Here is a 13965-nt window from a genome sequence, read left to right on the forward strand (position 1 = left end):
AAGAACATAAAAAGTGTTGCATTTTCCTTGGTTTCAACACAAGGAAAATACCATATCCTCACAACACTTGAACAAAATTTAAAAGGAAGTTATGTGGGCTGTGTAAAACAAGTGTGTAATATTATGTACTGGAATTGGAGTATGAAGAAAAAACCCCTGGGCATTTTATTAAGTGAAATCATGTCATTTGGTCCTGCCTGTCTATGTCACAATCATTCATTCATGGCCTGTCTTTAAGAGGCAAGGATGGAGTACTGTGGACACTGCTTCTAAGACTTGGGGCAGAAGCCACTGACAACATTGGGTAGCTTTAGAGGGACGTACTCCCTGTTCCTGAATCCATCCTACTTTCCCAGAAGCCCCTGCTGTCATAAAGATAAGATTTGCAGTATTGGAGAGCAGGGGAGTGCTAGGAGGAGACAGCAACCAAATATGAGGTTTTTGGTGATCCTTTCAGTTGCATGGATGCAATAAAAAAATTCAGTGAGAACAGAGAAGGCAAGTCCTACTCTGAATTTTTTTTTGGGGGGGTTCCCTCAGACCTGGAGCTAGTCTTGAGTGGATGTGAGGAAAGCAGCTTCAAGGAAATTGAGGATAGGGCTTCTGGCCAGAATTAGCTTGCTAGGGGAGTTCTCAATCCTGAATACTCTCCCATATTAAAAGAACCCCCCCCCCCCACACACACAGAAAACTAGCATTTCAGGGAGAAAACTAGGATAGGGGCCCTTGTCTTTGAAATCTAATGTTCTGTTTGTGGGGATTTATGGGCTGGCGTATGGCTGAGCTTTAATTGTGTTTCCATCTGCAAGTTGAAATGGCACCATCCAGACACGGTTTCACTCTCCAATGAGAACTAGGACCAAGTCCAGCAAATTGCATGAATTTCTGGCAAAAGAGATTGCCTCTGCCGCGATGGCTGAGCTGGCCTGCAAAAGGAGCAGGCAAGGAACCAGTAGAATCTCTGCTCAGAGATTTAAAAACTGTGAGGAGCAAAATTAGAGTGCTCAAAGGTGGAGGGTGAATACCAAGAATACAGTTTTGTGGGATTGGACTACTGTGTTTCAAAAGTTAAAAAATGGGAAAGAAACCAGTTTCAGGTCAAGACTTTTCAAAGAGGTTCACATACGATAAAAAAAATAGAAAAGAACCAGGTGTTCTGAAGGTTGCAGTAGGTGTTCTGAAGGTTGTGTAGGACTGCAGCCTTAGTACACTTAAAAGTTTTAAATTGTGTTAAATATTAACAAAATGCAAGTATATGACATTTGGAAAACGAGCCCAGTAATTGCGCGGTTTTAAATCAGTGGCCAGAACATTGTGTAGTAGTGATTTGGGAGTTGGCAGATCCAGGTTCAAATCCCTGCTCACCCATGAAGCTTTGTGGGTGGACCTTGGATGATAACCAGTCATTATCTCTCAGCCTTACCCGCTTCACAGGGTTGTTGTGAGGATAAAAGGAGGGAAGGAACCATGTGTATAACTTTTTTCATGCTGCAGTCCCCAAAAATAAAAATAAAAAGACCAGGGACCCCCTGTTGATCCCAACCCCCTACCAGGACCTTATCTGCTCATCACTACCACCTGTCACTGCCCACTGCCTACCCTGCCATCCCAACACTGTTCACTGTAACCAAATATTTTTCTTAGAGAGAGCAGAATAACAGCCCAGTCCTATCCACACTTTCCTGGGAGTAAGCCCCATTGAATCTAATGGGACTTACTTCTGAGTAGATGTGCATAGGATTGGACTGTGTGTTACCATGCAGCCTGGCACTAGCAAAAACTATTTTAGCACAATTGCTGAGAACCTGAGCAGGACTGGGACACAATCTCCTGGTACTTGAAGAGGTACATCACATACATTCCTCTTTACCTAGTGGTGCTCTAGTCCAGTGGTCTTCAACCATTTTCATCCCCTTAAGTTGCAATAACCTCACAGCTGCATTGTGACCCCAAGGTTGAAGAACACTTGTATATTGCAAAGTACAGTACATACATTCCGACCCTCACTGCATTTCCTCTGATGCAAGTCTCATTGATTTGGATGGAGTTAAGAGTCGTCTTTCTCTTCATCATGCTGTTGCCAATAAATGGAATGCAAGTGACCCCAGAGGAAACTACTAGAGAGATGTTGAAGTAAAGCACTTTGAGCATGTAAAAAGCGCTCTTCCTTCAAGTAACCATAGAGCTCCAGCTTGGGGGGGGGAGGGACAAGGGGAGGCAAACTTTTTGTTGGAGGTGCTTTTCCCCCTCCCCTCCTTGTCTTTTCTGGTGTCATCTATGCAAACAGTCCAGAAATCGGGGTCTCTACATGTGAATTCGGGAGACTTTGAAAGTATTATTCTTGATGCTCTGACTTCCAAGGAGATCAGAGGGAAATGGATTAAAGATGTTTTGCCAAAACAGAAGAACTCAAAGTCATCATTTTTCTAGAGAAACCACCGAGAACAGAAACTTGCAGCCTATATTCTCTTTATTGCCCACAGCTTCCACAAGCCATTGGAAAGGAACCAAGGAATACCATGCTTGAAGCTTCAACTAAATTAAGTTTTTGGCCTTGAGCAGGCTTTAAAAAATACTCCTGTAAACTGCTAGGCTACACAGCATTAGTTGGGTGCTCTAGTAGCTACAAGAGAGCCCTTTTCCTTTCAGGAATATTCTAGCCCAGCACTTTTCAAAGTGTGCTCCTTGGAGCCCTGGGGCTCCCTGAGAACACTACACATGCCTGATTTGTTGGCCTGTCCTTCCTGCCTCCCCTGTTGGTGGGTCTCCTTCCTCATCCGCCTCCTACTCTGGTTCTTCACCCATATTTGGTGTTGGGTTTGGTGCTGCACTATTCCATGCACATCCTGGTGCTCTGGGGCTCCCCAAGACTCTTTTTAAGAATATAAAGGGCTCTGGAGACTGGAAAGTTTGAGAACCACTGATTTAGATCCTCTTTTTTGTTGGCTGGGCGCTTGTGCTTTTGAACAACTGCTTAATAGGCAACGGTTCAACAAGTGTAGAATGTCCTTGGATGATGGTGCAGTTATGGGGAGACTTTGCCTGTTAAATTCTTTCCTGCCCAGGGGAGGGAAGTGTCAGCCTTACCGAGTGCATCCATTCCAATGGGTGGTAACAGAAGCAAAAACCATCAAGAGAAAATAAAGACAGTATTTGGGATCAACGTAGACTTCCCGCACAATCCTGCATATGTCTACTCAGAAGTATGTTCTATTACTGGTGTCTAATGTGGCTTACTCTCAGGGAAGTATTTATAGAACTGCAGCCTTATTGTTTTTGAAACAACACTTCCCCTTATACACTCTCAGTTAAAGCAGAAATAAAGAACAGCATTGAGAAGTGAAAATGTTTCATTTTGAGTCTTGGAAAGTGAGGGGATCTTGAGTCCAACCCATGCAAAGGCCTTGCTAAAATCCAAAACCTAGTTTCTCAATGTCCTTTGGGTTTTAAGGTTTTTTTGTCCCAGACTCTCCCTCAATTATAGAATTTATTTTTCTGACCATATTTCAAAGCTCTAGTGCTAACCCTGGCTGTTTTGCCTTCCCATTGCTTCAGACCTCCTCCAAAGTGCCTGATCTAGCCTGAAATCCATTTATATCCATGACATACGTCACACATGTGCCACTAAAGTGTATTTGAGCCTCTCCCACGCTCTGTGCCATGTTGTGAATATTGCTGTGAAAGAGAAACTTGGCTGTACTTTCTAGCCAACGTTGGTTTTTACGGATGGATTTTGGTACAAATTGCTTTTCACATTGTGAAAATGCCTGAAGACATTTGTATTAAATTGTATTAAACTAAATTCTGGAAAAATAGCACGACAGTCTTATGGCATTGTAAAGACCAATATGTTTATTGCTGCATAATAAACTCTTCTATTTGTTGTAGCCTTCTTTAAGAGGCCTCAGGCCTTTTTGTTATATTTGTTGCCATAGAGTAACACAGCTACACCTCTCTGAAAGTGGTTATGCAGTCAGATTTGTTATTCACTAGGGCAAAGGTTTTCAGGCTGGGGCATTGCGACGCCCCAGCCTGAGGGCCCTGGCCTCTTTGCCCTTAAGGGGCAGGGCAGCCAGGAGGCAGGGAGGAGGCAGCAGCGCGATCCCCAGGATTGCGCCGCTCAGGGGGCTGCAGGGGCCCCTTCAGGGGCCCCTTGGCTACATTCATCACAGCTGTCCACGGGTCTCCCCGAGGCTTCCAAAGTGAAAGTGGGGCAAGCGCTAAACTGGAAGTGGAGCGCGATCGCCCCACTTTCACTTCTGATGGGGCTGCAGGGACTGGGGTGCAATCACCAGTTCCTGCAGCAGCCGTCCCTGGGTGCGGGGAGCCCTGCACAAGCCTCTGCAGGGCTCCCCAGGTCAGCAGCAGTGAAAGTGGAGCGATCACGCTCCACTTCTGGTTTTGCAGAGGCAGAGCGCGATCGCTCACTTTCACTGTTGCTGACCTGGGGAGCCCTGCAGAGGTTCGCACAGGGCTCCCTGCACCCAGGGACGGCTGCTGCAGGGACTGGTGAGTACATCCCAGTCCCTGCAGCCCCCCTGAGCGGCACGATCCTGGGGATTGCGTTGCTGCCTTCCCCCAGCCCCCGCTGCCTCCCCCCACCCCCACAAGGACTTACTGCAGGTTTCAAACTCCAGGAGAGTTCGAAAACCGCAGCACTAGGGTTAGGTCCCTGGAAAACCTAGTGGATACTGAATTAGCAGATACTGAATCATTTAGCCTCTGGGGAAAATGGGGTTAGGTCCTAGGGAACCCTCTTCACCATACACTCTAGGAACTTTATGAACTTGAACCTGAATCTTAACTTGAAGTCTATGGGGCTGGGGGATAACCAAGGCTCATCTACATCTCCAGCATCTGATGTTTTCTCCTCCGTGCTTGATATCCCTTGATGCGTTGAAAGTTGTGGCAATGATTATGGTGATTTCTCCATGCTGGCTATCCCTCAGCTCGTTGAAGGTTGCTGGCCCAACAACCAGGCCTCAGTTCAGCAATGGGGAGAGGGTTGCTTCACCTGCTGTCCTCCTCCTCCACCTGTCTCCTGGCTTGCCCCAGTCCCAGAGCAGCCCTCAGGTAGCTTTCCAGACACTCAGATCATCAGCCTCTCATCATTGCCAGGGTTGTGAAGTTTCAGCTGGAGTCCCCAAGATGGTGCCCAAGATGGCGGGGCAAGTCTGGAAGCAGACACAAAGGGGTCTGACAGTTCTCCACGGGCCAATACCACTGTCCGTTTGATGCGGCACCAGCACAGTATTAGCGGATAATGAGAACAGAGTCACAGATAACAGGAGGTCGCTTGCAGGTAAGCAAATTCGCATCTAAAGAGAACTGACTGTACTATATTGAAGTGGGTTGCGTGATTGTACTCCTGACAATGCCCCGAAGTGACCACCAGAGGGCAGGCAACTCTCCCTGTTTCCTTCCCTCCTCCCTCTCTCCAAACCCTGCTCAGCTGAGCTTTGACAGTTGCTTGCTGCTGCTGCAGCCCCTAAATGCTGGATTTTCTGCCAGTCAAATTCTACCACAGCCCAGGATCCGTGCAGGATTTCTTCATTCCTTGCTCCTAGACTGGAGGTGGCAGCTGCTGAGAAGAGGGTCAGGGAGCTGTGGTGTGTGACTGCCAGGAAGACACAGCGGAAAGTTAGTGCCAAGAGAAGGTGGTGCTTTGGAAGGGTTAGGGATGCACCCTGAATTGCTGAAGATTTCCTGGGGGGTCCTTGTCTTGTGCTGCCTACTGCGGGAGGAGGCAGTGGGATCCGCGCAGGAGAGAAAAGAAGCAGGTATAGTTCACGCACCTTCAGTGGCACTACCTCTTGTGCGATGTGCATGTGCAGAGTGTGAACCAGAAAGTGTGAATGCCTGGCTGTATGGCAGAGAGCTTGCTTGAGTGTATGTTGCAGTGGGTGGAAGTAGGCTGTGTGAACAAGTCTTGGAAGTGCCAGCCTGAAGGGGTGATAACTGTGATGGGAAGCACATGTGTGAATGTATATAGACAGGTGCACCTTGTAATGTAAACAGGGAGCGATAAGCCCCTGGGAAAGCAGAGCTGAGAGGCGCAGGTATGTAAGAGTATGCAGGCAAATGTGACAGGAGTTCTTAGTGCAATTTAGTGCAAAAGTGTTGGGAGGGTGTGCAAAAGCACCTAATGCTGCATGCACAAGTGTGCACCTGTGAACTGAATGAGAGCCTATATGGACAAAGGAAAGTGCATGCCAGAAAGGCAGCAGATATTGATACATGTGCAGATGAACAATTTGTGTGTACAAATGTCTCTTGTCCACATCCAAATGCACAATTGTGCAATCAGATGTTGGGACTAGTGACAACGTCTAGTCATAAGTGTCTATACAGCTTGGTGCTTCTGCTAGTGTCTTTTGATGTGTCTGTACTTTGTCACGGCTGTGCATCTCACACACCATTTCAGTTGTCAACAAATGTGGCCATCTACTTGCGCACAAAGCTTTGTGTATTCCCATGAGGCACTGTACATGCTAAAGCAGCAGTTCCCAAACATTTTACTGCTGGGACACACTTTTTAAAATGACACTCTGTCGGGACCCACATAGCTTTACGAGACTTAAAAAAGAGACATCTAGAAAGAAATTATTTATTTATTTGCTAGTAATAATAACCCCAAAAAGATGCTCAAACATTTCTCTCCCTATATTTACACATGCTTGCGCACTGCAGGAGCTGAGTTCTTTGCAGGGCAATTAGCGGCTATATGATTTTTGAATAGCCTCAGGGCTTGAGGCAATTAGTTATCTTTCCATCGCCTGTATTTTCATTGGAGGCTCTGCTCAGCTGCTATGGGACCCACCAAAAATGGGGTTGTGACTCACCAGTGGGTCCCGACCCACAGTTTGGAAACCACTGCACTAAAGAGACTGTGTTCTTCTGGCAGTTCTGAACTGGTTCTATAACTGAATCAACATCGGCTCACTTCCTAGCCACATTTATCCAATTTTGTAAAGAGATTTTCTTTCTGTTACGATGGATTGCAATGTGGACTCATGTTAAAGCATTCACGAAACTGGTGTGGCCTGCTAAAATCCACTGTAGAAGTCTATTTGTGTTGACTTAGTCCCATGGATAGTCTTTTTTAGCATGTCTATAGTGGCAAAAGTGCAGCCTATGTATGTACAATCCTCTCCTCAGAGATCAAGCTCAGGGAAAACCAGTTCTGTCTATTTGGGGTGGAAGCTGGCTATGCTCTGCACCGATTGGCTGGAGACTTGTGACATCACAAACCGACCTACCCAGGAACAGTTTTTCAAATCTCTAAATGTTACCCTGCACACGCTTGATCTGGTCTGATCTTGGAAGCTAAGCAGGGTCAGGCCTGGTTAGTACTTGGATGGGAGACCGCCTGGGAATACCGGGTGCTGTAGGCTTATACCATAGACTTTCGAGACTGAAGGTTGCCAACCAAATCAGTGATTTTCAACCTATTTCATCTCAAGGCACACTAAGAAGATGCTAAAATGGTCAAGGCACACCATCAGTCTTTTGAGAATTGGTAAGGTGCACTATGCTGCCGGTGGGGTCCTCACATCCCTATTAGCCCTATTAATATATGACGTTGCTCCAAACCCCCGTGGCACACTTGCAGACCATTCACGGCACACCAATGTGCCATGGCACAGTGGTTGAAAATGGCTGCTCTAAATACTAAGTTAAAAAAAAAATTAGGCATCAAACAAATACTGAAATAGATACTCTTGCAAACAATGTTTCAAACAATGTGTTTTAAGGCTGCCAGTCCTTCTGAAGCTTGGGAAGCGGTGCGAGTCAGCAGCTCAACCAGTGTTTTGTTCGCTGATATGTACATGAGTCAAAAAGTGTTGCAAAGGAGAGGAACTGTGATGAGATGTCTGTCAGTGCTTCTTGGGATGACCCAGTATGTGCAACCCCCTAGTTGTGGCAGTACTGCTGTTGAAACGTGTGTGTACTTGTGTAGTTGACAATGAGTCGTGTACGTAAGTATGCATATTGTGTGTGAAAATGATTCTACCTTGGCAAAAAAAGATAGAGCACCAACACTGGAATGAAGGAAGTAAACCTATAAGGTGCACAGAGTATCTGCTCTTTATTGGGTATCTGCCCAAACTCACTGGGATCAGTCTATTTTCTGTTTGAGCCTGTGCACCTTAAGAGTTCTCCTCCTCCACCGTTCTCAAATGATGATACATTACTATCTCCAACTGCATGACATTTTGAATTGATGAGGCAAAGGCCATGTGGCTAAATTCACAGTACGGTGATAGCAATGGTGAGAAACTGTGACCTGTGCAGGGAAAGAACCACTCCGATGAAGGTTTCATTACGCTGTGCCTGGACTGAGTGTAGGCTGAAGACAAGCAGGCAGGCCTGACTTTGTGTTTTGTGCATGTGCGTGAAAGCAAAAGTGCACAGGCTTCCAAGCAGTTGGACACCTTTTAAAAGATGTGAATGAGGACTAGCTTCTCTGAAGATGAAGGAGAATTCTAAGTGTACCTGTTAACAAGAGGGAGTTTGTATCCTTTTTCTTCTAGGTTTATGTCCCGCAGTGACATTGTATGAGTTTTCAGTTATGATAGGTATGGATTCACTCTCACAAGATGTGGTGATGGCACTTAAAAGGAGAGGAGATTACATTTGTGAGGGTCTATCATTGACCTTTGGCCGCAATGCCGAAACAGAAGTGGATGAAATACCGTGCATGTTGCAATGCTGTTTAATTAGAACTGGCCCATCTGTGAGGCTAGCTGAGGCTGTCATTGCAGGTGGTGGATTGACAGGAGGTGTTTGTTAGCTTCCTCTGACCCCCATCTCTGTTTATCCCCTTCCTTCCTCTTCTGGTTTTGAACAGAAAGAGGGGAATGGAGCTGAAGAGAAAGTGTGGACTAGGTTAGCATCAATGGTGTAGCCCGCACTCCTTTCCTCCCCTCCACACCTCTCTTCTGTTGCATTCACGTATTCCTTTATGAATCTAGGGAATGGAGCAGTCAGCCAAATTCTCTCTCTCTCTCTCTCTCTCTCTCTCTCACCCTCTCTCACCAGAATGTTCTAGCATTGGCCTGGTGCATAAGAGTTGAGGGAACTGTCCAGAAATGCGTAGCAAAGTTCCAAAATTACTGTACTTTGAAAAGATACACATTTAGTGAAAATATGCACAAACTATGAAACAAAGACAATAAAGATTCACTTTAAAGATTTAACAAATTTATTGGGGCATAAACTTTTACAGGCAAGAGCCCAGATCATCAGATGCACAAATTATTATCCACAGTTGGCAGAAAATCTCTCCCCCCCCCCACCGCAATGAAATGCTAACAGTTATCGTATATGTGTGTTAGTTCTACGCAGAGCTGAAATGTGTACAACTTCACAACAGCAGGCAGTGCTGATTTTTTTTGTTCTAGCTACAATGTGCTAATGTAACACCTGTAGTGGGAAAGAACCCCAGAGGTCCAATTTAAATCCAAGCTGAATACAGTATAGCTGAAATAGCTGATGGTTGGTAACCTTCAGTCTCGAAAGACTATGGTATAAGCCAGGGGTGTCCAAACCCCGGCCCGGGGGCCACTTGCAGCCCTCGGGGGCTCCCAATCAGGCCCTTGGGGAGCCCCCAGTCTCCAATGAGCCTCTGGCCCTCCAGAGACTTGATGGAGCCCGTGCTGGCCCAAGGCAACTGCTCTCAGTATGAGGATGACTGTTTGACTTCTCATCTGAGCTGTAGGACAAGGGCTCCCTGCACTACTTGCTGTTTCACAACTGTGATGCAGCAGTGGCAGAGAAGTAAAGGCTGGCCTTGCATTGTGCAAGGCCTTTTAGAGGCTTTGAGCTACTGCAAGTCTTTAATTCATTCATATATGTACCATCTCTTAATAAATTCATTTATGTAAATTTATTCAAATTTGAAATGTAAATTAATTCTTTTTTCCCCCCGGCCCCCAACACAGTGTCAGAGAGATGATGTGGCCCTCCTGCAAAAATGTTTGGATACCCCTGGTATAAGCCTACAGCACCTGGTATTCCCAAGCAGTCTCCCATCCAAGTACTAACCAGGCCTGAACCTGCTTAGCTTTTGAGATCAGATGAGATTAGGCATGTGCAGGGTAACAGTTGCTAAACAGCAGTTCCATGCTGGTGTTGGCTGTCACCAAAAACTCTTTCTGATTTTTTTTTTTTTTTTTAGTGAAGAGCAGTCCAGGTTGGGTGGGTAGAGCCAATTGCAAAATGGTGGCTCAGGGAGAAGAGCCAATTTACCTGTTTATGCAATGACCCATACGTTGGTATAATGCCGGAACATTTTCCAGTATTGGTGTGGGTACAAATCAGGAATACTAACACAGAACTCTAAAACTGAGTGGCAGAGGGGCACAAAGACCTGGTCGAAAGCAATCGAGTAATCCTCCAGTTTTTCTTACTGCAAATAATGAACTTTCTGTATGCTTTAACTCTTTAACTGCCTGGTGTTAGTTGAGATTAATCAGAGCCTTGCCTCAGTTTACAATCTATTGGTTGGTTTGAGGGACTTATCCACATAACTGGGAGGGAGTTCTCGAAGGATGCTTACTCTCAGCTTGTCCTTGTGGTGGCAATGGAATCTATTGATTTTTCCACGCCATAGAGGCATAGGTGAAAGAACCAGGGCCAGCCCAAGACTTCCTGATGCCTGAATCGACATGCCAAATGCTGTCCCCCTTACCCAATGATGTGCAAGCTTCAACTCCTTGCACTCTCCAGTGTTCTTGCTCCGCACTCTCTACCCCTCCACATTTCCTCTTCCTCCCCATCCCCCTCTTCCTTCTCCAAACCAGGAAGTAGAAGGAGCAGTAGGGGCAGATACACAGAGAAAGTGCACCTTCTCAACTCAGCATGTGGTTAGTCTGTAGAACTCCTTGCCACAGGATGTGGTGATGGCATCTGGCCTGGATGCCTTTAAAAGGGGATTAAACAAGTTTCTGGAGGAAAAATCCATTACGGGTTACAAGCCATGATGTGTATGTGCTACCTCCTGATTTTAGAAATGGGCTATGTCAGAAGGCCAGATGCAAGGGAGGACACCAGGATGCAGGTCTCTTGTTATCTGGTGTGCTCCCTGGGGCATTTGGTGGGCCGCTGTGAGCTATGGGAAGCTGGACTAGCTTGGCCTATGGCCTGATCCTGTGCGGCTGTTCTTATGTTCCTGCCTATCTGCTTCCTGAGGCAACTCTTCAATTGCCCTTATGGATGGGCCATCCCTGGGAGTCACCAACTACATAGGTTGGCCGGAAATACCCTGGATATAACTGGGATAGTCATTGAGTCCTCTGTTCTGAGGGAGAAATGTACAAATGTGCTCATCTTCAGAATGTTTAAGCAATCAGGATGCCTTGGGCTATATCTATATAATATCCAGCTTCTTCATTGACATGGGTGTAGCTTAACCATTTAGGGGTACAATTCATGCCCACAATTTTGCAGGAAAGATGTACAGATGTTCTCCTTTCACACCTCTTCTTATATTCAGGGAGTCTTGGATTACAAGTAGCCTGGCTTTCAAGGTTCTTCTCGATGGAAAAGCAGCCTGACCATCTAGAACAGGAGTGCCCAAACCCCGGCCCTGGGGCCACTTGCGGCCCTTGAGGACTCCTAATCCAGCTCGCGGAGAGCCCCCAGGCTCCAATGAGCCTCTGGCCCTCCGGAGACTTGCTGGAGCCCATGCTGGCCTAATGCAACTGCTCTCAGTGTGACGGCCAACTGCTTGACCTCTCGCGTGAGCTGTGGGACGAGGGCTCCCTCCACTGCTTGCTGTTTCATGTCTGTGATGCAGCAGCGGCAGCAAAGGAAAGCCTGGCCTTGCTTTATGGAAGGCCTTTTATAGGCCCTGAGCTATTGCAAGACCTTCATTCATTCATATGGGTTCCATCTCTAATATAATGTAAATTTATTCAAATTTGAAATGTAAATTAATTCTTTTTTTCCCCTGGCCCCCAACACAGTGTCAGAGAGATGATGTGGCCCTCCTACCAAAATGTTTGGACACTCCTGATCTAGAAGTACACTTCATATCCCCTGTTTAAAGGGAGATATCTACAAACATCCCCCCTTCAGACTTTCCTCATAATCACATATACTAATTACATATACCAAATTAATGTTTTTGAGCTAGCGTAGGAGTAGCTTAACCATTTAGCAGTACGCTATAGCCCTGTTTGGATGTTAACATCTCTCTCTCTCTCTCTCTCTCTCTGTGTGTGTGTGTGATATAGAATGCTAGGAAACCAGTATCACAGGGGTGATCCCTCCCCAGTGTTAAATAAAAACCGTTCCCACAGCAGGGCCTCTGAGAGGAAGTTTATCAGGGGGGCACCAAATTTCTTTGGAGCCCCTTCCCTTCTGCGTTGGATCATAATGTCTACAAATTACGATACATAAAATTAGGTAGGCTTGCAGAAAATGTGACTGCTGGTCTTTGCACAATATATGCAAATATTTTCTGAAATCCCAGGAAATTTCCAGCTCCCCTCCACTTCCAGCTTCCTGCTGTTGGCTCCCGGGCCTCCTTTTTTACTCCAAGCCCAGGTATTGTGTATCCCCTGCACCTTCTTCTCATGGGTCCTGGTGAGGCTGGAAAAGTCCAGACACTTTGAGTAAGTCCAGATTAAGATCCCAGGAAATTTTGGTGCCTTGGACTCCAGGGCTCCCTTTTTCACCCTGTGCCTAAATACAATTAACCCCCTGCATTGCCCTCTCACGGGCTCTCCCAAGGAGTAGAAGCAGAGCAGTAGATTGCAACAGTAGCAGTGATGGGGCTTGCCATCACTTTCCTGGATGACCTGAAAGTTACAGTGCTGTCCATGCGTACAGTAACATCCAAACAGCTTTTGAGTCACTTGATTTGGGAAACAGATAGACACACACTCCCTTTTTCACATGCTTCTGGTTATTATACACATTCTCAGTTTTAGGGACTTTAGTTCATTGGGAAGCACTCAAACAATTTCAACATCCCCAGTTGTCAATAAGGCCTAAACATCACATTTTGCGCAATAAAGTTTCTCTAGAGCAAATACAACTTAAAGCCACTTAAAGCATCTCAGACTTGTCTGGCTCCTTTGCTTACCACCCAATCTCAGCTGGAAAACTGTGTAAACAGGAAAAACCAGCAAGGCATGACCAGCGGGAAGGCATCTCGTGGTCCTTTCAGTGCTCGCCTGTTTCATAAAGAGTCTCTCGGCTTAATATTTTCACACCAGGAAATGACCAGGAAAGCAGCCAAGCCATAGAGATGGAAGGAGCCAAAGAACCGTCTCTCTGCTTGGCTACTCCATGCACAGGAGGGGGAGGGAGGGTGACCGAGGGCCTTATTAGATGTTGTAGACCAGGGATGTCAAACTCATTTCATACAGAGGGCCAAAGTTAACATTCATGGCACCTGCTGAGGGTCGGAAGTGACATCATTAATCTGAAAGTGACATTATTAAGCAAGTGATGGCCAGAAATTAGCACTTTGTTCTCATGTAGAAACTCCTTAGCTGCAAATGACAGAAGAGAAAATGTGCCAATTTCGATCATATTTTCAAGATATGAGAGAGCCCAATTATCAAACTGGAAGAGCCAAATTATAATGGAGGCTGGATAAATTGCTTCTGGAAGCTGCATTTGGCCTGCGGGCTTTATGTTTGACACCCCTGTTGTAGGCCTTCTACCTACAACTCCTTGGAAATTTTAGTAAAATAAATATGTGACATGCTCAGTGTTTCCTTACAAGCAGCAGTCCACAAAGTGGAGTGGGAAAAATGTTATATCAGATGCTTTTAAAACATCACTTACACATCACTTAAAGGAGAAGATATAATTCGGGGTAGCCACGCATTGTCCTCCTAATACCGAGTTAAACTCTGTTCCCCCATGGTAAAATGAATTTGGCTGGATGTGGCGTCAGAGGGGAGCAGTGAGGAAAGCAAATTAATTGCTTGAGAGTAGCAGGGCAAC

At 46.0% G+C, this 13965-nt stretch overlaps 1 protein-coding gene across 1 annotated transcript in view; it reads left to right on the top strand.

Annotated features, from left to right (window-relative positions):
- Positions 1–5505: 5505 nt before the first annotated feature.
- The window catches only part of PLXDC1 (plexin domain containing 1), a 60581-nt gene continuing 52121 nt past the window's right edge, over positions 5506–13965 (top strand). Inside the window, exon 1 of the mRNA XM_066627627.1 lies at positions 5506–5780. Within this exon, the coding sequence (XP_066483724.1) occupies positions 5681–5780 (100 nt within the window). The 5' untranslated portion in view covers positions 5506–5680. The remainder of the gene's footprint in view (positions 5781–13965) is intronic.

The sequence above is a fragment of the Tiliqua scincoides genome, chromosome 5 (genome assembly GCF_035046505.1).
Source record: "Tiliqua scincoides isolate rTilSci1 chromosome 5, rTilSci1.hap2, whole genome shotgun sequence".
In the NCBI taxonomy this organism is placed as follows: domain Eukaryota; kingdom Metazoa; phylum Chordata; class Lepidosauria; order Squamata; family Scincidae; genus Tiliqua; species Tiliqua scincoides.